Genomic DNA, 22,220 nt, shown 5'->3' on the forward strand with positions numbered 1-22,220 from the left:
AGTGAGGTGGTCGTCACTTGGCGGGATGAGGGAGACAAAGGCTCCACTGGACGATCGGCGGCTAAGAGGAACCAAGGTAGACGTAGGACCGCATAGAAGCTGTTACAATTGTAGATTTATTAAACATGAGCATAATAAGTCTCTTCTGGTTTTTACGTGTCTTGCCTTGGATATCTACAGCTCCCTAGGTAAGCTACGCGGGGGTAAACCTTCGATAAGCCGAACCGAGCTGCAGCCTGTAACGCGTATTCCGAACTAGCACGGTCACTAAGTGACTAGCATGGCCCTTGGATAAATTTTAAAACAAGTCAACAGGCCAGAGCAAAGCCTCATTTCCAACTCCTGCCCAAAAATACCTACATTAGAAATAACCGGGTGTGAAGTATTGCAAATCCTATTGGCGACATCATCGCCAGCAAACCCCGGGGCTTTGCTTTTTGCCTCCGCCGCTTGGGACCGAAAATCGCGAACCATAAAATTCCGAGTTACTTCTCCTCTCCTCTTCCACACCTTGCCACACGCAAGTACAGTCAGGGATTTGAAATACCAACCCGTACAAACATGTCTACGCAGCAGAGGTCTCCTGAACCCGCGCTTAAAACTTCTCTCCAAGCTGCATACGCCGCTGCCAGCGCCGAACAGCCATCTTCGCTCCCGACCCAGGAAGAACAAGACAAGTACCTTGAAGGTCGCCCTCGCGCCACCGCGCATCACCTAGGAATCGCTCTTCAGCATGCGCACCAGATCCAAGCACAAAAAGATGCAGAGGAAATGATCCTTGACCGCATCATCGAACTTCTAGCGCTTCCATCCTCGCCGTCCGCCGACCCTGCTACACCCTCTCCACAAGATGCACAGCTCTTCAAAACAGCACTCTATCCTTTCCGACCAAGCGACTACGACAGTCTCGTTACGGAGCGAAATAACGAGGACTTGTGCGGCTATGGCCTCTGCTCGCGCAAGAACCGCAAAGACAGCTATGCGGGGGGTCAATCTTTCCGATTCAAGTACGGTGCCAAAGGAAGTGGACCCGGTGGCCGAGGGCGCAGCATGGATATTGTGTCGAGCGATAACATAGAGAAATGGTGCTCTGACCAGTGCGCGGAGCGCGCTCTTTACATCCGCGTGCAACTAGGTGAAAAACCAGTGTGGGAGAGACGGGCGAACGACACTCAGGCCAAGAAAATCCAATTACTCGAGGAGGGTCGCGCTAAATCACGAAGACCCAAGGCCGAGAGCTCGAAGGCTGCAGTGCGGACTTCTCATCTCGACGGGGCCGATGTGACGGCCGGTATGAGGAACCTGGATATCCAGGACAGCGAACGCTCACAGGAGCTCGCTCTGGAGCGCGGTGATACAAGTCATGTTCACCGCCACGGGCGCGTCGGTGTTCATATCAAGGAGAAGGAACATGGCTCGCTTTCTCCTGCCAGTGCCCCGCAGCCGCGGCCAGAGGATGCCACTGGAGGATCCATTGAAGGATATGTGCCGCAGGAACGGCTGGACAAGGATTCGTCCAGTCCACCAAAAATGAGGGAGATCTGCTTGATCAGATCTGAGATGGACCAGGCCATAGCATAATTTGCGGCGTTTCGGGTGTTTTACAATGCATACCCTGGAGGCATGTAATGACTACGATACATAAAAATCTACGAATGACCATGAGACTTTCATCTCTGCAAGATGCGGGGCATCCAATGTAGCAGTGATCGAACCTCAATGGCCCTGAGTCTCTTCGAACAGTGTTCAAGGACTCCTACGTAGTTGCACCTGGGGATCAAGCCCCACAGGCAAACACACGAGGACAAGTGTTGGCAATCAAGCGTCATCCCCTGTTGGAGAATCGGCGACACCTTTGTCAAGGGGAATCATTTTTTTTCATTCCTCATCCATGGATAACCTCCATTCTTTAGCTAAAACCGTAATAGCCGGGAAGAAAGCCAGCCCGGGTGAAGTATCGTCAGGGAACGCCAGGAGTCGACCAAGACCATCAATGAACTTTTGTATTCTCCCGGCAAACCACCCAGGGTGCTGACTTTAGCGGGGACCGAAGCGGCGGGGGCGCTCGGCCTGCTGCTGCTGGCTGACAGCGACGACGTTGACCTTGAGGTTGTCGAACTGGAAGAAGAGAGTTAGATCAAATTTCGTCAAGATTGTAGACAGAGCAAACTTACGCCCATGGACTTGAGCAGCTCCTTGGTGTCGGTGTCGACATCGAGCTGGCCGGACTCGGTCTGGGAGACATCCAGAGCAGAGACCTCAGGGACGAACTGATCCTTGCGCTCACGCTCCTCCTCCTGGAGCTTGAAGGAGATACCGCGGACAGGGCCACGCTGAATGCGCTTCATCAGGTGGGTAGTGTAACCGGCTAGAATGATCGAATATTAGAATAAAATGCTAATAACCAATTTATTATGTTCAAAATCACATACCGATCTTGTTGCGAAGACGCTTGGAGGCAATGATGGCGATCTCATCGCAGATGCGCTTGTTGGTCTCGAAGTCGAGGGTCAACTTGGGGTAGTAGCGCTCAATGATGACCTTAGCGGACCGCTTGACGGTCTTGGTACGGACGCGACCCATTTTGGCGGATTGTTGGCTGGACGGATGTTCGGGGAGGGAAACCAAAACGATGCCGTTTTGGAAGAGTCGGGCGGTTGCTCTCGCTTATCCCTGTGCGGGTCCTTGCCCTACTTCAACCCTAGGGTACCACGTGATTTAGCGTGGGCATTCTTACGTAATATAGACATATTGATGCCTGAGGCCTGAGAATTTCTTAGGATCTTCGACGCTCACTGATGAGACCACTACAGAGCCTGTAACGGGGGTTGCTTTTCCAGCTGAATAATATGAGATTGATGCATTGGCTTATATCACATGTGCAGAAGGGTAATGAGAGTAGCTTTACACAAGCCCTAGGTCTAATCGTACAATTCTGTCAAAAAATTCCATCACTTAGGACATCTAGTCCTTTCTCTATCGCGACGAATTCAAGTCCTGCATGAGGCTATTGACAAGGTCCTCCTTAGACTTCTCAGGCGACCTGGGCACATTATCGGGCGAAGGTCTGAAACGCGCTTGGTTGTGTCGGGGTCGATCCAACCGGGGGACGAGGTTGGCGTCCCGTCGCGCATTTTCCGAGATGCTGGTGATGCTCGGCTTCTTGAAGTCCTGAATACCGTAGGGTGCTTTGGCGGTGGCACTGGCACGGTAAGACGAAAGGCCAATTCTGCCGACAGCATCGACAGCAGCTCGAATCGGAGTAACCCAGTACTTGGCACCTCCAGGGAGGGTCGCGTCGAAGAATGTCAGACCGGGAGGTGTGCCTTGGTCGATGAAGGTCATGGCATTCAAGTCTTCCACAGCAATACCACCAATACCGGCAATCGCCCTAGAAACTCGTCCCTTGAAGCGGCCCTTCGGCCGCAAGATGCGGGCCTCCACGGGGCGCTGGTAAGCCTGTGGTCCATGCTCAGGGTGGTTGTATGTCAAAGCGTGAGATCGTGTGTAGGAGAGACCAGCAGACGGATGTGTCTTCGGAGGGCCGGTCACAGCGTATTCGGCCGCTGACAGCTTGGTTCCAGGGGATTGGTAGTACTTGCGCCCAATCCGCTCGCTGGGGACCGCGGGCGGCGACGGAAGATCCAACAACTCGAAGACAACGGGACCGAGAGCAAACGGATCATCTCGAAGAGTCTTGATATATGTGTTGAACTCCTCGTCGGTGACCTTGACAGGCTCAATTGCTTCAAAATCCTCCCCATTGTCCTGAGCCTGCTTCCGAGCCTCGGCAAAGCGTTTGGCCTCGAACCGCTCCCGCAACTTCTCGAGCAGTTCTGGCTTCTGGCGCCGCACCTGATTCAGGTAATCCACGAACTCTGCCTGGGTCAACCCGCCAAGCCAGGGACCAGTCTGTCTATACTGTTTGGCACCGGGTTCTGCCAGGCCCTGGCTGCTTTCGGTGTTATCGACGTATGTTTCGAACGGACTCTGGTGCCTAGGAACAATGCTTGTCGCGTAATTGACTTTAGAGGGAAGCGACATGGGCATATGCAGCTCCTGGAACTTCTCCAAGGTCAGGGTGTGATCGGCCGCGGACTCGAAATCGGTGACATGTTCGTAAGTATCCAGGGCCTGTAACCGGACCACGGGTCTCGATGACTTTTCCGAAGTCGACTTGGCAGGTAAAGGCCTCTTTAAACCCCAATCTCCCCTTGCTAGGGACTTTTGCGGCGATACGATCGAAGCGCGGACGGGGTGAGGGAGCGTGGAAGTGTTGGATTCGAACACGGGTTTGGATGACGGTGGGTCCTGCGGAGGCTGCAAAGCCTGAGGGAGTGCGAATAAACGAGACTTGCGCAGAAGATTCGCCGTTGGCGACAGCCTGGCGGTCGCCATCTTGTTCAATGGTCGATGGAAAGCTGGACGGGGTCCGCGCAAGAAAAGTTGGCCGAAGAGACGGGCGAAGCCGATACGGCGCACAACAGCGACCAGAGACGCGGTGGCCTATCACGACCCCGGATTTGTCCTTTACAGCGTCGGGAGGGCATTTTAATTAGAGGATTGATACTACCAACCCCCCCCCCCTTCCTCCTACCAAGTGGAAGAAGTCAACTATTTCAAGGGCAGACCTGAACACCTCTCCCGCTGGTGGAACCTTCGAACTCTTGGGATCGACGATATCCCTCATAATGAGCTGTAGACCGTGGCAGTGTCTGAGCTCTGGCGTTGCCCCTAATTTCTCCTAGACTGATTTCATGACACGATATGTGTCAATCGAGATAGAATTGATTAGATCTGTCACCGAAAGAAAAGTAAAAAAAATGCGACTCCCACTCTATCCATCTGTTTCTTTTCTCGAAACGTATGCTGGATCGCGGTCGAGCACAATATCGTTTTTCCGCATCCCGCAAAACCAGTGAACCAAAGGAATGAGTTGACCCTCTTCAGCCAATTGGTGAACTGGGAACCCCTGGTGAACCAGAGACCTGTTCTTGTATGCCGCTTTGAGCATGCAGCATTGTGATCAACAGTTGTATCAGGAGCCGTAAGCCACTTGTGAGCTTGTGAGCTTGTGAAACCCCGGCTTGTATCAACACTTTGAAGAGTTGATCGTAAATCTGAGAATCTTTCCTGCAGATCATTGTGGTCCCTGAGTTGAAGCACACTCAGTGCAAAGGAAAGATTGTCGCGTATCTCACTAATGTTTTCTTCCAGCTTCACTAAAGTACTCCTGCGAAATGGGCATTGCAAGCGACGCCTAGTAGATTGGATGCCTTGGAACTTTGCACATTCATGTTGCAACTCTCCAATGGCTTCATGGCAGTTCTGGACTCCTTTTCCGATCTGATGGACCACTTCCTGTCCGTTTGAATAAGATTCATGATCCCGTAGCGTATATTGGAGGGCTTGAAGAGTATCACAAAGATTTTTCAGTTTACGAATGGTGTTGCCCAGATCCGTAGCCCGGTCTTTATACGATGAATAGAAATCAACGAGACATTGCGTGACCTGGATACCAAGTGAGAGAAGCCCTGCCACCCCTGATGCAACTGACAATGGATCTGATATTGGGGATAAAGTGGTTTCTTTATTAAACACACAAGCGACTCAAATGATAGACTTTCAGTGAATGAGTTAAAATCTAGGCGATGAGGGGTAGAGGTGGTGGCAGCCGTCTGGTTATGACAGGTAACAAAGTTTCCTACAGTAGGTTGCATTAGATCGCCAATGAAATTACAAGGCAGAGTACTGTAACTTATTATAATTATGTAGGGTACAAAGTCACTGTATTGATACTGATCAAGGAATATTGATATTCCGGGATCTAGTCCTAATATAGACTAATGGACCTTAGCATTGGGGTCCAAGAACAATTGAGAGAGCGCAGGTTGTGGCATCAGTTTCGAGACGTACTGTACGAGGTATAGAAAGGTGAGACTAATTTCGAGTTTGATTGTGCTACGTGGCGAAGGTATCGACTTCCGGGATTCGCGGGATTAAGAGCGTTAGATTCATCTATTTATATTCCTTACTATACTAGCCAATCAGAGGCCAGGCTTCCTTTATATAGGGTCTGGTTCTACGGACACGGCGTTTAGGATACCAAGTTCTCCTTCGGTTTGGACAAAGCGCCTATATAGCCTCGACGCAACTAGTTAGGCTCCATCAGGTTAACTGAACTTTGATTATTGATTGACCAGCGGAGTTCAACGTAGACTAACTTCAGGGTTGGGTTGGGTTCTAGGTGCAGAACCCAAAGCCCGCGTTGGGTTAGGTTAGGTTTTGATTCCAGAACCTATTCGCGGGTTATGGCGCAGTCTAGGCGAAGTCTACCTAAAATCCTGATAGCATCATAAATATAATGAAATTTTCAATCTAATTATAATCTGCCCCCTAGGGAAAACCCCCCTTTTTTAAAAAAGCCGAGTAGAATATAATGCGCCTCACTAAATTACCCCCATAGGTTAGCTATTATATACATTCAGCTTCGAAGAGGCCTGGTATGTCGATAAAGATAAGGCCAATTATGTTTCCCCATATCCTCTCGTATCTTATATACAGATTCTGCTTCCTCAACAATACTCATATCCACTTCAATGATTCTCATGCCCTCTTCCGGGGTAGAAAACTTTTCGAGACAGCCCATGAATGGCATAGCTATTTGGGAGTGACCCATATACCCTTCTTCAGCTGGGCCTGCAACGTTACAGAAAACAACTGCGCAAGTGTTCTCAAACGCCCGACTCACGACCGTGGCGTCGATAAACACCCGTTCAGAAAGAGGGTTTCTCTTTACTCCAACATCGTATGCGTCCGTCAACCTCCAAAATGCAGGAATGATGATCAGCTTAGCACCCTGAGCGATCAGCTCCTTGAACGCTTCTGGAAAGGCCAGATCCCAGCAAATCAGCATCCCCACCTTACCTAGTGGGGTATCAAAACAAGGGTGAGCGTCGTGCATTGAACCGGTGACAATTGGCCTTTCAGGATGCCACAGATTCTTCTTTTCATATCTGCCAAGAATGGCACCATCATGGTCGATGAAATAGGTACAGTTGACGAGCCTCTCTTCTTGAGTTTCCTCGTTGCAATGTAACTCTGCAAAGGACCCGGGTACAACACAAATATGACACTCTTTGGCCAAAGCGCAATACGCATCCAAATATTTCTCATAATGGACGCATTGCTTCCTGAAGTTCTCATTTTCGGGATAGAAGTCCCCCAGGTGGTATTCCGGAAGAACGACAAGGTTTGCTCCGGCTGTGGCAGCTTCTCGAATGAAGGATACTGCGCGAAGATGGTTTTGTTCTAGCTCCCCAGGCTGTTGAATGTAAGTAAGCACTTCGTGCGGTTGATCTAGGACAGTGAGAGACACATACCCTGGGGTGCATTTGGACAACAGCGATCTTGTGCATTGTCATGATCGATTCGGCGTAGGTTGCCACAGTGCGAACTTCAGGCTAGTATTGAATGGTTGAACACAAATAGGACCCGAGGAGTGGAAGTCAAGTCTCTTCCGATTTTCGAACCGTGTAAGGGATTCTCAACTAGTTAATTATCATTGCCATGTCAGCGTTGCCGGTCCAATAGAGCCGCGCTCCGATCGTCTCATACAACAATGCGCTCAACTGAAAATCTCGATTGGACGAATTATCGCACCAATCATGCTAGTCCTTCCCCGCTCAGTCTGAGTGCCAACCCTGAGTCTTGTACGGAGTACCCGATTTCCAATCGGCTCGGCCCCACTAGCCCGGATTGACTCCTCGAAACTGAGCGTGAGCTTTGACCACCTATACATATTGCTGAGCGGTCTTATTCCACGATTGGCTTGAAATTCCGACATGCCGCTAGGCTGGACAACCGGACCGCCCGGAGCGCGAAGCCGCCAAGATAATCGTGAACTTGCCACGAGATGGCAAAGCTTGGCTGTTGAAGCCGCCTATCAGAGCGTTGGCAGTGTATCTGGTCGGCACAAGCCGCATTAGTGGAAGAAGTGCGCTGCTCACTTGTCTTTCTACAGCATCACTTCTGACATTCAAATCCAGATTTTCGATTAGTAGGAAGAAAATTCAGAGTATCACTTATATTGCCGTTGTCATGGCTATTGGACGGAACCTATCCGGTGGCGCCTTTCGCGGAAGTTCCTAAAATCGGCAGTATAGGAGTTTGTTCGGGGGATCCACCATACCCAAGACCATCAGTACGGGGTTAACCGGTTGGCATTATTACCATTCTCCTCAGCACCAGTCAAATATTGCAGATTGTACGAGACAATTCCTAATTAGGAAGGTCCACGCCTGAACTCTATTCACCAGTTCTTATCGTTCCTGGTACTCTTGATAGACTCAAGACGATCTTGTTTTTCAAGGAAAATCTTGGCCCTAGTGTGAAGCTTATGATCGCCCCCTCCTTCATGCGCGGGGTTTGTATTGCCTATAAGTCTGTGCGGCAACTCTATAACCGCCGCGGTCGCGTGGTTGGTTGAGATAGCTGTTACGTCTTCTTCTCTAAACCTCTATAGCTTCGATCTGGCTTAGGATAATATAACTGTGAACGGCGTGTCAAATGCATGGGTTTTTTCTTCATTTTCAATCATCTTGGAACTAGTAACAAGCAAGAAGTCAAAAATGGCACCCAATTCGGATTCGGATCTTATGTGGCCACCGGGTACCGTTCGACTTGAAGGTAAAATCTCTCCTCTCCCTCTTTCCAAGGCCAATTCTATACCTTGATAGTTTCATGAGCCTGCAAAATCTTCAGTCGATCAGGTATAGCCCGCTCCAAATTGAGGAAATTTTCTAATCGGTCAACAGTTCTTCAACAGCCAGGTGCAGATGATGCGGTTATTCTACAACCACAGCCGAGCAGAGATCCAAATGACCCACTGGTGAGTACGTCTGGGACTGTCAAAACATGCCTATGTCAGTTCTAAAAACGAATAGAATTGGTCGCCATGGCGCAAGCATCTCAACTTCGGTCTTGTTTCTCTCTACGTATTCATGGTTTTTGCACTGTAAGTGAAATAGACGGATCACAAAGAGATTTACTGATAGGAACCTTGCTTCAGAATTGATTGTGCCCCTGTCACTTGGGGCCCCATGAACAGACAATTGGGCTTCAGTTACGAGATATTAAATGACAGCTATGCTATTGGCTGTGGTACTCTTGCCCTTGGCGGTCTTTTGCTAATTCCTTTTGCGCTGAAATACGGCCGACGTCCAGTATACCTGATGAGCACTGCGATTCAATTAGGGATGAGTGTTTGGACCGCCAGAATGCAAACAGTAGCAGACCTCCTGCTTATCAATGCCTTTAGCAATCTAGTGGCTGCTCTAGCTGAGACAATGGTGCAGATGACTATTGCAGACGTCTATTTTGTTCATCAACGTGGGCTCATGAACAGCATTTACCTCCTGATGTTGACTATGGGGGTGTCGGTTGCTCCTATCGCTGCCGGCTACATCACCATCTATGAAGGCTGGCGTTGGGTCTGGTGGTGGATGGCCGTCTTCTTCGGTGCTGCATTCCTCGGTTTTCTTTTCTTCTATGAGGAAACGAAATTCTCATCTACTCCGGTCGAGAATAATGGGCCGTCCGGAGGCTCCGAATCCAAAGACAAATCTGGCTCCAACACAATACATTTTGACGGAGTTGACTTGGAAAAGCTCAACGGGATATCCGGACCAGAACGACAGCTTACTGCAATCAGCGTTGACCATTCGATCCCAAAAAAAACCTACAAGCAAAGGCTTGCACTCTGGTCCGCATCGCCCAGCTCACTTTCACAGCTAGCCAAACATATGTATGAGCCACTTTTCATGCTGTTTTACTTCCCTGCGGTGGGCTATGTTGGGCTCATGTACGGGTTCATGACGGCCAGTATTACCGTGACGATCACTACTTACTCAGACTGGATGACCCTCCCACCTTACAACTTCAGCGCGGCTGGGATTGGCTTGATGGGTCTTCCAGCATTTATCGGGACAGCTTTGGCAGCGGTCATTTGTGGGCCACTGAGCGATTATTTCATCATCTACCTTTCCAAGCGAAATAACGGGATTTATGAACCAGAAATGCGGTTATGGGTCATTTTAATGTTCGCCCCATTTGTCCCTGCGGGTCTCCTGATGTTTGGTATCGGATTGAACAATGGTCAACCTTGGCCGATTCTGGCTGTTGGGTTGGGTCTGGTTGGATTTGGCACGACACCAGCCTGCAGCATAAGTTTGACCTACCTCACGGATGCATATACAGCGGTACGTATGAGTGCATTCCGGCATGTGTTTCCTTGGTCATTTCTCTGGCGAGATATTAATTTTCCGGGAACAATACAGATTATTGCCGACTCAATGGTTGGAGTCACTTTCGTTCGAAATGTCATTTCTACAATTTTCGTCTTCGCTCTGTCTCCTTGGATTACATCGGCTGGAATAACTGGATTCTACATTTCGTTTTCGGCTATTGTCAGTGCCATTTTACTGGCACTTTTGATTTTTGTCTTCTTCGGTCGAAAATTCCGGGTGAAGTTTGCAGAAAGGTATCGCTTTTTTGCTAAGAAGCAAATTGACTCGCGGAAAGCGTAGCTCCAAAAATTTCTTAACACGATGATATGGAGAATTACAAATTGATACTCAGTTTTCTTGGCATGCAGGTTTCTTTGCTTCGCGTCCCTTAGAAGTTCACTAATAAGTTTCCACACCTATTTCGTTGTCAACCTAATTTTTAATATTTAACTTGGTGTAAGTATATTAAGGAAACCTAGGTCCTACTCACAACAACAATCGTTATTTTCTTGTAGAAACTATCCTATAGGGGTAAGCGGGATGAAGTTTATCCTAGTAGGCTAGGGTTTCGTTAACTATATAGGAGCCTATTTGTAAATACCAGTAGACTGCGCCAAGCCCACGTTTAGGCCTGGACCCCGGGCCTACGGCCAAACCCGCATGAGCTTTGGGCTTAACCCTCCGGGCCCGACCCCAACCTACAGCTCACAAGAGCCCAACTTTTCATAAAATCCGAGACATTCACTTATATTTTAATATAATACATTTAGTAATGTCGGAAGTGGTAGTATATAGATAAGAGAGATAAATGCCTAAGGGTCCCGTATAATACGCTGTCCTAAGAGCAAATATTTAAAGAGGATTGATACTACCAACCTCTCATGCCTGATTTGTCGGGCCACTATGCCCTAATAGGATTAGCTTTAACAAAATCCTTACCGCATTATTCACCGCTTTTAGTTCTAGGACGCGATCGCGGGCGCGAACAAAGAGGAGAGGGCGGGTAGAGTTATACGACGGTCTTGAAGGATGTAATGGCTAATAGAGGGCGCGGAGGGTATAGAGGACGTAAAGGCGCGGTTGCCACCGCGGTCGGAGATCAGAAAATACTACGTGGTAGTTAGCGTGGTTATAGGGGTATCAAATAATTAAGATAGACATATATTAGTAGAGATTGATGTAGATAGCCTAGTTAAATGAATAGCGAGCGATTTATCTGCGCAAGAAAAACTAAAATTCAAAATCTCTGTAGCTAAAGAGAGTAGAAATCTTAATGACCACGCTGAATTGAACCGGCAGAAAGTCAGGTGCCTAGGAAATCAGGCAGGGATCAATCCTCTTTAATTAACATTAAGACTTGAGTGGTATCTACAGACAATTCAATCAGATTCATACCTCCCGAGAAGCATGATACTGCCGCTGTATATCAAATTACGAAGGTCAGTGGACCGTCTTGTCTCTACATCCAGATATCACCTCGGGATATCTAGCGCCTTTCTCTCATCCCTCTACTTGCCGGATCGACACTTCACTAAAAATCCGAAAGAGGTATCATAGTCCTGTTTGTTATTCCATTCCAATCTATCTTTATCTCAGAGCCAGGTTTGTTGTGAAGCAAGCCCAGCAGCTTAAGCACCAACAGCCAGCAACGAGTCAATAGTGTCCGAGACAGACTCCTTAAACGAGTGATACTTCAGTCCCAGAATCTGCAATGACTTGCTGTTGTCGATGCCGTAGATATTTTCTGGGAGATCATTTGGAGAATCCTTGGGGGGAAGCTTCGACTCCAATTCCGGGTGAGTCTCACGCACAATATCAACAAGGTCCTTGTTGGAGAAGTAGCCAGCCGTGACAAAGAATCTCTGGCCACCTGCCTCGGGAACCTCAATGGCCTTAACGTGCGCCAGTGCTACATCGCGGACATCGACCCAGAGGAAAACACCGGTCGGGGCAAGCTTTTCCTTCATTTGTCCCTGGATGATGTTCCGCATTCGCTGATTCGAAGTGTTGATGGCATCGAGGGAGTTCAGGTAGTGAACAACCGGGCCAAATACCAGCGGAGGGTTAATAGTAGCGATATCGAAATTGGGCTTCTCCGTCTTAACAAAGTCCCAGGCAGCCTTCTCGGCAAAGGTCTTGAAGGAGATATCGGTCAGCCTAGAGTGCTCAATGATGGGAGTAAATGCTGACTGACCTTACTGGCCCGGTAAACGTTGGAGGGATCCATAGCCTCTTCCCATGTCACCGGGTTCCAGTTTTCTTCACTGTAGACCTTAGGGTGTTGATTGCCATTTACAATGGCAGCGAAGGATGACGTAATAACAACGCGCTTTACCTCGGGTGCGTAAGCTTTGATGGCCTTGAGGATACCCGTAGTGCCCTTGATCGCGGGATCCAGGAAATCCTTCACGGGGTCTTCAACATTAAAGTGGAAGGGCGATGCAGTGTGAAGGACATAATCGAACGGCGGGTTAGACTTAACGGCCTGTTTGAAAGACGTAAGTATCAGAGTAGCCGGAGAATCCGGAGATGAATTAAACCCACCTCATCAAAAGCGCCATCTTGTGCGACATCTTTGACAATCACGTAAGAGAGCTTATGTTTGGGAGTGTCGGGATGGGCCTCCAGGATTTTTTTACCCTTGTCATCCGATCTGACCGTCACCACCGTGTCAAAGCTATAGTAGGGATGTAAATCATTAATTGAAACATTTATGAATCAGTGATTAAGCCATACCCATGCTGCAGAAGGATATCAACGATGTGGGCGGCGATGAAACCGCTACCGCCTGTTGAAAACGATTAGTCTGATGTTGACGGCATAGAAGCATGTCCAGATATCAAGATTTAAAAATTGCATACCAGTCAAGAGAACTTTAACCATTTTTACAATCGAGATGAGATGGTCTTATTGCTGTGGTAAGGGAGGGAGGGAAGGAGGGAGGGTGTATACTGCAAGGACGGGGATATCCTTGGCTTTTATGGTCCTCAAGCCCCTCGATCCCGTCATTGCTCCCCCACCCGGCCCACCAAGTCGGGAGTTAAGAGGTCGATTACAAATAAAAGTTCAACAGGCTCACTGGTTCTTTGGGGTTCGATACTAGGACTTAATGGTGCAATAAATCCGAGTAACTCCGCCTTGCTTTTTTCTTTTCTTTTTTAGACACTTAATGTGGCGTGGCTGCGGATAAAATCGCTCGTATTCGCTGTTTACCATCGGAGACAAGGAGTAATCCACCAGCGCTAGCATATCAATGCGGCGATAGCGTATGCATTTTAACGTATCCTCCTTTGAATGTATCCCCCTAATGAAAGCTTGTAGTCATGTGTTAGCCCCATTGCAGTATATTACCCCATGCAATATTGGTCTGTCGATGGTTACGTCGTTCCTTAGCTCGTGCGAAGGCCTTGGGCAACCTGGCAGCAGATCGATTCGGACATATCCAATTTGAAGTGAGGATATTAGATAAGAGGCTCCAATATCTTCAGTGATTTGCAAGGTATGGAGCAAAGCACAGTACTTGTTGACCGCATCTTTGTAAATTCGTAAATGACTATGCGCGTGTCGTGGAACCTATCATCAGGCTGTCGATCACCGTCACTGGCTTCATTCCATTCTTGGCAACCTGCACGCTAGTCAACGCCCAGGACCATACATGTTTGCAATTGCGCTAGGGGCGTCCTTATGATTAGGCACTTTTGTCCAAGGAGTTTCCAGGTCTTCGACCGAGTTCAGAAGGAATCTCCAGCCTCGTACGGAGAGTGCCGACGGGCCTATAGGCATGTACCTTTTATGGCTGAGAGTTCATTTAGATGTACCCATGAGTTCCAAAAAAGCGAACGACTCCAGTTCTAGGTTAATTAAGAAGTCCTGTAATTCGGTGGTGCCCAAGCCAAGCACCGCTGGTATAACTGTGGCTGCTGTTGCTCCAAGGTCTTTAGCAGACCAGAAGTATCGCTATCGCCAGATAGGACAAACAGGTTTACTGTAGAAGAATATAGAAGTACCACACTCAAAAGACGCAAGATCGAAGAGCTACTGATAGTTGCGGAGAAATCAAGGGCAACTGGCGTGCGGGAAGGGAACGTGGTCTGTGCACCGCCGTCTTCGACCTGAGGCTCACACATGACCATCTCTCCTCCACCATCTTCAACTCCAACTCATGCGTCCTGCGCTTCTGCTCTTCCGAGGTCGGCTTCCAATGTCCACCCGGAGGTGCGTCTCGCAATAATGGCGCAACCAAGCCCTATGACCGATGTGACGCAGCGATTATTCGTGGAGTTGAAGTCCAAGAACGAGGAGACCCGGGTCCGAGCTGCCTACGAGCTCTATGACAACGTCCTTTCAGTCTCACGAGGTATGACTATATCTCTGGCCTTCTTGTAAGCTCCAGTGCTTAGCTGACACTCTTACTATCTCTGCAGACTGGCCCTCCGAGAAATTCGTCGAGTTTTACAACGCGGTCAGCCAGCGGATCGCCCAGCTGGTGGTGACCGGCAGCGATGCAAATGAGAGAATCGGCGGTCTCTTGGCTCTCGACCACCTAATCGACTTTGATGGCGTCGACGCCGCTCAGAAAACAACACGTTTTGCAAGCTATTTGAGAAGCGCCCTTCGAAGCAACGATAATGTGGTATTGGTGTACGCGGCCCGATCGCTCGGCCGCCTTGCGAAGCCGGGCGGGGCACTTACTGCAGAGCTCGTGGAAAGTGAGATCCAATCAGCTCTGGAATGGCTACAATCTGAACGTCAAGAAAGCCGGCGTTTTGCGGCAGTGCTGGTGATTCGGGAACTCGCAAAGGGCTCGCCGACGCTCCTCTACGGCTTTGTACCGCAAATTTTCGAGCTTGTCTGGGTGGCACTTCGAGATCCCAAAGTGCTCATCCGAGAGACTGCTGCGGAAGCTGTGGGCGAGTGCTTCGAAATTATCGTGGCTCGAGATGCCCAGGTCCGCCAGTCGTGGTTTGCCCGGATTTACGACGAGGCATTGCTGGGGCTGAAGTCCCACAATGTGGACTGGATTCATGGCTCGCTCTTGATTCTTAAGGAACTGATCCTGAAGGGTACCATGTTCATGAAGGAGCACTACCGGAATGCTTGCGAGATTGTGCTCCGCCTCAAAGACCATCGCGACCCCAAAATTCGCACCCAAGTCGTCCTTACCATCCCTATCCTCGCATCCTACGCCCCCACCGACTTTATTGAGGTCTATTTGCACCGATTCATGATTTATCTGCAGGCACAACTTAAGAGAGACAAAGAACGGAATTCTGCTTTCGTGGCTATCGGCAAGATTGCAAATGCAGTGGGGCCAGCCATCGCGCAGTATCTTGATGGCATCATCGTCTATATCCGTGAGGGGCTTGCGATGAAAGCCAGGAACCGTGCGGGTATTAACGAGGCTCCCATGTTCGAGTGTATCAGTATGCTTTCGCTGGCCGTGGGACAGGCCCTCAGCAAATACATGGAGGCCCTGCTTGACCCTATCTTCGCCTGCGGTCTTAGCAAATCATTGACACAAGCTTTGGTTGACATGGCTCACTACATCCCTCCGATCAAACCTACAATCCAAGAGAAGCTTCTCGACATGTTGAGTATCATCCTTTGTGGAACACCATTCCGGCCTCTCGGTTGTCCCGAGAACCGTCTTCCTCCTATGCCATCATTCGCCAAAGATTTCGCACCTCATGAGCTCCATTCCGATGCTGACATTGCATTGGCTCTTCATACCCTGGGAAGCTTTGATTTCTCCGGTCACATTTTAAATGAGTTCGTTCGCGATGTGGCGATCAATTATGTGGAGAATGACAACCCCGAGATTCGGAAGGCATCGGCTCTTACGTGCTGTCAACTGTTTGTGCATGATCCAATCATCAATCAAACCAGTGGACACTCAATCCAAGTTGTCAGTGAAGTTATTGACAAACTGCTGACGGTCGGTATTGGGGATCCTGATCCAGAGATCCGGCGTACTGTTTTATGGTCGTTGGATCGCAAATTTGATCGGCATCTGGCTCGACCAGAGAACATCCGATGTCTGTTCCTGGCCGTGAACGATGAGGTCTTTGAAGTCAAAGAAGCTGCCATCTGTATCATCGGCCGCCTCTCCAGCGTGAACCCCGCTTATGTCTTCCCACCATTGCGGAAGTTGCTGGTCAACCTTTTGACAGGACTTGGATTTGCCAACACGGCTCGCCAGAAGGAAGAGACCGCACAGCTCATCAGTTTGTTCGTTTCAAATGCGACAAAACTGATTAGATCATATGTGGACCCCATGGTTACGGCATTACTACCGAAGGCGACAGATACAAACCCCGGCGTTGCTGCTGTCACTCTGAAGGCTGTGGGAGAGCTTGCCAATGTTGGCGGAGGGGAGATGAGAAATTACCTCTCACAAATCATGCCCATTATTCTTGATTCGCTGCAAGATCTTTCTTCTCACGCCAAACGTGAAGCAGCGTTGAAGACTCTGGGACAACTGGCCAGTAATTCTGGCTACGTCATTGAGCCATATCTCGAATACCCCCATCTTCTTGATGTCCTGATCAACATTATCAAAACTGAGCAAACAGGATCTCTACGGAAAGAGACCATTAAGCTTGTTGGTGTTCTTGGTGCTCTGGACCCCTACAAATACCAGCAAATCAGTGATATCGAGCCTGATGTTCACCACATCAATGAAATCCAAAATGTTTCGGATGTTGCATTGATTATGCAGGGTTTGACCCCGTCGAATGAGGAGTATTATCCTACGGTTGTGATTCACACTCTGTTGCAGAATATCTTGAGGGAGAACTCTCTGGTCCAGTACCACTCGGCTGTGATCGACGCCATTGTCACCATCTTCAAAACCCTGGGCCTGAAGTGTGTGCCATTCTTGGGGCAGATCGTACCCGCATTCATTTCGGTGATCAGGAGCTCTCCTGCAAGCCGCCTTGAATCTTATTTCAACCAGATGGCTATCCTGGTCAACATTGTGCGGCAACACATTCGGGCGTTCTTGCCAGAAATCATCGACGTGATCCGTGAATTCTGGCATGCATCATACCAAGTACAAGGCACAATTCTGTCGCTGGTTGAGGCCATTTCTAGGTCATTGGAAGGAGAATTCAGAAAGTACCTTGCCCGTCTGATTCCCCTGATGCTGGATACCCTCGAGAAGGACACTACACCTCGTCGTCAACCTTCTGAGAAGATTCTCCACGCTTTCTTGATCTTTGGATCGAGCGGCGAGGAATACATGCACCTTATCATTCCTTCCATTGTCCGTCTTTTTGATCGTCAACAGCACCCTCAGAGCATCCGCAAGTCTGCTATCGACAGTCTCACCAAGCTTTCGCGACAGGTCAATGTATCTGACTTTGCATCTCTCATGGTTCATTCACTCTCCCGAGTTGTGACCAGTGGCGACCGTATATTGCGTCAAGCTGCGCTGGATTGTATCTGTGCTTTGATCTTCCAGCTCGGCCAAGACTTTACTCACTACATCCACCTTTTGAACAAGGTTCTCAAGCAACACCAAATCACTCATACCAACTACCAGATCCTGGTAACGAAGCTCCAAAAGGGAGATCCGCTTCCACAAGATCTGAATCCGGAAGAGAACTACGCATTCCCTGCCGATGATACCAGTTTTGCAGAGATTGGTCAGAAGAAAATTGTTGTGAACCAGCAACATCTCAAGAATGCATGGGATGCTTCACAGAAGTCTACCCGTGAAGATTGGCAGGAGTGGATCCGTCGATTCAGCGTTGAGCTTCTGAAAGAGTCACCATCACCGGCCTTGCGAGCTTGTGCCAGTCTGGCAGGAATTTACCAGCCTTTGGCACGGGATCTTTTCAACGCTGCCTTTGTGTCGTGTTGGACCGAACTCTATGACCAGTACCAAGAGGAGCTGGTCCGTTCCATTGAGAAAGCGCTCACTTCACCGAACATCTCTCCGGAAATCCTCCAAATCCTGCTTAACCTTGCCGAGTTTATGGAGCACGATGACAAGGCTCTCCCCATCGACATTCGTACTCTCGGCAAGTATGCAGCCAAGTGTCATGCATTTGCCAAGGCTCTTCACTACAAGGAGCTCGAGTTCGAACAGGACCAGAACTCGGGTGCTGTCGAAGCTTTGATTACCATCAACAACCAGCTCCAGCAATCTGATGCCGCTATCGGTATTCTCCGGAAGGCGCAAGCGTATCGTGACGTTGAGCTGAAAGAAACTTGGTTCGAAAAGCTCCAGCGATGGGACGAGGCTCTTGCTGCTTACAAGAGGCGCGAGAAAACCGACCCAGATTCCTTTGGCATTACAATGGGTAAGATGCGTTGTTTGCATGCTCTAGGAGAGTGGAAGGTCCTTTCGGATCTTGCACAGGAGAAATGGAATCAAGCGTCACTGGAACACCGTAGGGCTATTGCCCCTCTTGCTGCCGCCGCCGCCTGGGGTCGCGGCCAGTGGGAGCTGATGGACTCTTATCTGGGTGTTATGAAAGAGCAGTCTCCAGATCGATCTTTCTTCGGCGCTATCCTCGCCATCCACCGCAACCAGTTTGAAGAGGCCAACATGTATATTGAAAAGGCACGCAACGGCCTTGACACAGAACTTTCGGCCCTTCTTGGAGAATCTTACAACCGGGCCTATAATGTTGTCGTTCGTGTCCAGATGCTTGCTGAGCTGGAAGAGATCATCACATACAAGCAGAACGTCGGTGACGCTGAGAAGCAAGAGGCAATGCGCCTGACTTGGAACCAACGATTGCTCGGCTGTCAGCAGAATGTGGAAGTGTGGCAGCGCATGCTCAAGGTGCGGGCACTCGTGACCGCTCCTCGCGAGAACCTTGAAATGTCCATCAAATTCGCTAATCTTTGCCGCAAATCCAACCGCATGGGTCTTGCTGAGCGGTCTCTCGCGTCCCTTGAGACTGTCGTCACCGACGCTACTGGCACACACACAGTCGCACATCCAGAAGTGACTTACGCCCGATTGAAGTTCAGCTGGGCGAATGGACATCAACTGGAGGCTCTTGAAATGTTGAAAGATTTCACCTCTGGCTTGAGTGACGATCTTTCTAAGTTCAACACGCTCATGGTGTCGCACAATGAGCACCACGGAATGAACGGCGTGAATGGTATTGCCGACCCGAGCCATCCTGATGCCATCAGCCTGCGTGAGCGGGTTGGCGACGTCGCGAAGTTCCGAAAGCTTCTGTCCAAGAGCTACCTCCGACAGGGAGAATGGCAGACAACGCTCCAGAGAGGTGATTGGAGACCGGAGTATGTCCGCGAGGTTCTCAGTGCGTACTCAGCGGCCACCCAATACAACCGTGACTCATACAAGGCGTGGCACGCTTGGGCTCTTGCAAACTTCGAGGTCGTCACAACAATTGCGAACCAGGCGAGCCGCGACGGCAAGCCGGCACCAGTACCGCCACACATAGTGACAGAGCACGTTATTCCTGCCATTCGTGGCTTCCTGCGGTCCATCGCCTTGTCTTCTACCTCCTCGTTACAAGACACTCTGAGATTGCTGACGCTGTGGTTCTCCCACGGTGGTGATCATGAAGTCAATACCGTAGTCACTGAAGGGTTTACCACGGTGAATGTGGACACTTGGTTGGCTGTCACCCCTCAACTGATTGCACGAATCAACCAGCCCAACATCAGGGTCCGCGGTTCCGTTCACAGGCTGCTTGCGGAGGTCGGCAAGACACATCCCCAAGCTTTGGTCTACCCATTAACCGTGGCCATGAAGTCCAATGTGGCTCGGAGGTCTCAATCTGCTACCAACATCATGGAAAGCATGCGGCAGCACAGTGCCAAGCTCGTGGAGCAGGCGGATCTCGTAAGCCACGAACTTATCCGTGTTGCCGTGCTGTGGCACGAACTGTGGCATGAAGGCTTGGAGGAAGCTTCTCGCCTCTACTTCGGTGACCATAACGTGGAGGGCATGTTTGCCACCCTTGCGCCTCTTCACGATATGCTTGATAAGGGGGCCGAAACACTTCGTGAAGTCTCGTTCGCCCAGGCCTTTGGCCGCGACCTCGCCGAAGCGAAGCACTATTGCATGCTCTACCGGCAGACAGAGGAGATCGGCGATCTCAATCAAGCTTGGGATCTCTATTACACGGTGTTCCGCAAGATCAACCGCCAACTTCCGCAGCTGTCCATTCTTGACCTCAAATACGTCTCACCTCGCCTCAAGGAATGCAATGGCCTTGACTTGGCTGTGCCAGGAACTTACCAGAGTGGTCGACCCGTCATTTGTATCATCAGCTTTGACCCGATTCTGCATGTGCTGCAGACCAAGAAGAGACCTCGTCGGATGACGCTGAAGGGCAGCAATGGAAGCTCTTATATGTACGCTCTCAAGGGCCACGAAGATATCCGTCAAGATGAGCGAGTCATGCAGCTCTTCGGGCTGTGCAATACGCTTCTTGATAATGATGGCGAGAGCTTCAAGCGTCATCTCTCTGTCCAACGCTTCCCTGCTATCCCGTTGTCCCAGAGCTCCGGTCTTCTCGGGTGGGTGTGTAACAGTGATACATTGCACGCACTCATCAAGGAGTACCGTGAAAGCCGACGGATTCTGCTCAATATCGAGCACCGAATCATGCTGCAGATGGCACCGGACTACGACAGCCTTACTCTCATGCAGAAAGTCGAGGTCTTCGGATACGCCATGGACAACACAACCGGCAAAGATCTGTATCGGGTGCTGTGGCTCAAAAGTAAGAGCTCTGAAGCCTGGCTTGAACGACGCACCAATTATACCCGATCTCTTGGTGTCATGTCCATGGTTGGCTACATTCTGGGTCTGGGTGATCGACATCCTTCGAATTTGCTGCTCGATCGAACAACGGGTCGGGTGGTACACATCGATTTCGGTGACTGTTTCGAGGTGGCCATGCACCGAGAGAAGTACCCTGAACGTGTGCCATTCCGTCTCACGCGTATGTTAACCTTTGCGATGGAGGTGAGCAATATCGAAGGAAGCTACCGTATTACTTGCGAGGCCGTCATGCGTGTCCTGCGGGAGAACAAGGATTCTCTCATGGCGGTATTGGAAGCCGTAAGTCTCATCAATGCTCTGCCCTCCGCTCTCGTGGCTACTAACAATTCTCTAGTTCATTCACGATCCCCTGATCAACTGGCGTCTCGGCGCGCAGGAATCTCCGGACAGAGTGTCACTTACAGCGGAACGCCGCCAGTCCATTATCGAAGGCATCAACTTCGAGCACGGCGTGCAACCGAGCAACTTCTCCCGTCATCGCCGACCTTCCATTCTCGAAGGCGGCATCCTCGATACCCAAGAAGGCGTCCCCGCCGAAGCCCGCGAAGCACAAAATGCCCGCGCTCTCCAGGTTCTCGCCCGGGTCAAGGAGAAACTGACCGGACGAGACTTCAAGCATTACGAGGAGCTCAACGTGAGCGACCAAGTCGACAAGCTCCTGGCACAAGCTACCAACGTGGAGAACATCTGCCAGCACTGGATCGGATGGTGCAGTTTCTGGTGAGCCCGGTCACGACACTGTGTGTTTCGTCCGGAGTTTCTTGGTGGGGCTTGATGCGATATGACGAGCTTTTCTATCTTTTTCATGCGAGCGACTTTCATTTTCATTTTCGTTTTCTTCTACTTGTCACTAGAGTTACCCCGCCATTGCTGTCTTAATACTTCCTATCTTGCCCTGCGGGTGTCGTTACGTTGCTCGCGGCATCCATTTGGGAAGCTTTGTTTAGTTGCCATGGAACATTGAGATATCCAATTTTGATCCGGGTGTACAGTATTATAGTAATCCGCTGGATACATACAGCTCGACCGGGCCAAGCCTTGTTAGGGTCGTCTATCCGTCCGGTAGACCCCGAAGCCTAGCAATGTATGATCTTAAAGAGTGAGGCAGTGATCACGAACTATGTCGATATATTCTGGTCTAGAGTGTTTCCAAA

General features: G+C 49.8%; 7 protein-coding genes across 7 annotated transcripts; 3 read left to right on the top strand and 4 right to left on the bottom strand.

Moving 5' to 3' along the window:
• Positions 1 to 561: 561 nt before the first annotated feature.
• On the top strand, positions 562 to 1,581 carry N7498_002215 (Rtr1/RPAP2 family protein phosphatase; the record flags this gene model as incomplete). Its single annotated transcript, XM_058449277.1, has 1 exon — positions 562 to 1,581. One exon carries the CDS (start codon positions 562 to 564, stop codon positions 1,579 to 1,581), a length of 1,020 nt encoding a protein of 339 aa, XP_058311621.1.
• A 456-nt stretch (positions 1,582 to 2,037) lies between these two features.
• Positions 2,038 to 2,583, bottom strand: N7498_002216 (40S ribosomal protein eS17; the record flags this gene model as incomplete). The annotated part of the gene is made up of 3 exons (XM_058449278.1): positions 2,038 to 2,118; positions 2,175 to 2,368; positions 2,433 to 2,583. 3 exons carry the CDS (start codon positions 2,581 to 2,583, stop codon positions 2,038 to 2,040), a joined length of 426 nt encoding a protein of 141 aa, XP_058311622.1.
• Positions 2,584 to 2,976: 393 nt separating this feature from the next.
• On the bottom strand, positions 2,977 to 4,398 carry N7498_002217 (mitochondrial 37S ribosomal protein bS1m; the record flags this gene model as incomplete). Its single annotated transcript, XM_058449279.1, has 1 exon — positions 2,977 to 4,398. The coding sequence occupies one exon, from the start codon at positions 4,396 to 4,398 to the stop codon at positions 2,977 to 2,979; it is 1,422 nt and encodes a 473-aa protein (XP_058311623.1).
• Positions 4,399 to 6,660: 2,262 nt separating this feature from the next.
• Positions 6,661 to 7,424, bottom strand: N7498_002218 (carbon-nitrogen hydrolase family protein; the record flags this gene model as incomplete). The annotated part of the gene is made up of 3 exons (XM_058449280.1): positions 6,661 to 6,699; positions 6,752 to 7,324; positions 7,383 to 7,424. 3 exons carry the CDS (start codon positions 7,422 to 7,424, stop codon positions 6,661 to 6,663), a joined length of 654 nt encoding a protein of 217 aa, XP_058311624.1.
• Positions 7,425 to 8,630: 1,206 nt separating this feature from the next.
• On the top strand, positions 8,631 to 10,586 carry N7498_002219 (major facilitator superfamily domain-containing protein; the record flags this gene model as incomplete). The annotated part of the gene is made up of 5 exons (XM_058449281.1): positions 8,631 to 8,688; positions 8,817 to 8,890; positions 8,946 to 9,016; positions 9,071 to 10,259; positions 10,338 to 10,586. The coding sequence occupies 5 exons, from the start codon at positions 8,631 to 8,633 to the stop codon at positions 10,584 to 10,586; spliced, it is 1,641 nt and encodes a 546-aa protein (XP_058311625.1).
• A 1,328-nt stretch (positions 10,587 to 11,914) lies between these two features.
• On the bottom strand, positions 11,915 to 13,169 carry N7498_002220 (SDR family oxidoreductase; the record flags this gene model as incomplete). Its single annotated transcript, XM_058449282.1, has 5 exons — positions 11,915 to 12,421; positions 12,481 to 12,771; positions 12,831 to 12,963; positions 13,023 to 13,074; positions 13,148 to 13,169. 5 exons carry the CDS (start codon positions 13,167 to 13,169, stop codon positions 11,915 to 11,917), a joined length of 1,005 nt encoding a protein of 334 aa, XP_058311626.1.
• A 1,242-nt stretch (positions 13,170 to 14,411) lies between these two features.
• Positions 14,412 to 21,790, top strand: tor (putative TOR pathway phosphatidylinositol 3-kinase TorA; the record flags this gene model as incomplete). The annotated part of the gene is made up of 3 exons (XM_058449283.1): positions 14,412 to 14,643; positions 14,711 to 21,345; positions 21,401 to 21,790. 3 exons carry the CDS (start codon positions 14,412 to 14,414, stop codon positions 21,788 to 21,790), a joined length of 7,257 nt encoding a protein of 2,418 aa, XP_058311627.1.
• Between the last annotated feature and the right edge of the window lie 430 nt (positions 21,791 to 22,220).

The sequence above is a fragment of the Penicillium cinerascens genome (assembly GCF_028974065.1).
Source record: "Penicillium cinerascens strain IBT 15544 chromosome Unknown contig_1_segment0_segment0, whole genome shotgun sequence".
Classification (NCBI taxonomy): Eukaryota; Fungi; Ascomycota; class Eurotiomycetes; order Eurotiales; family Aspergillaceae; genus Penicillium; species Penicillium cinerascens.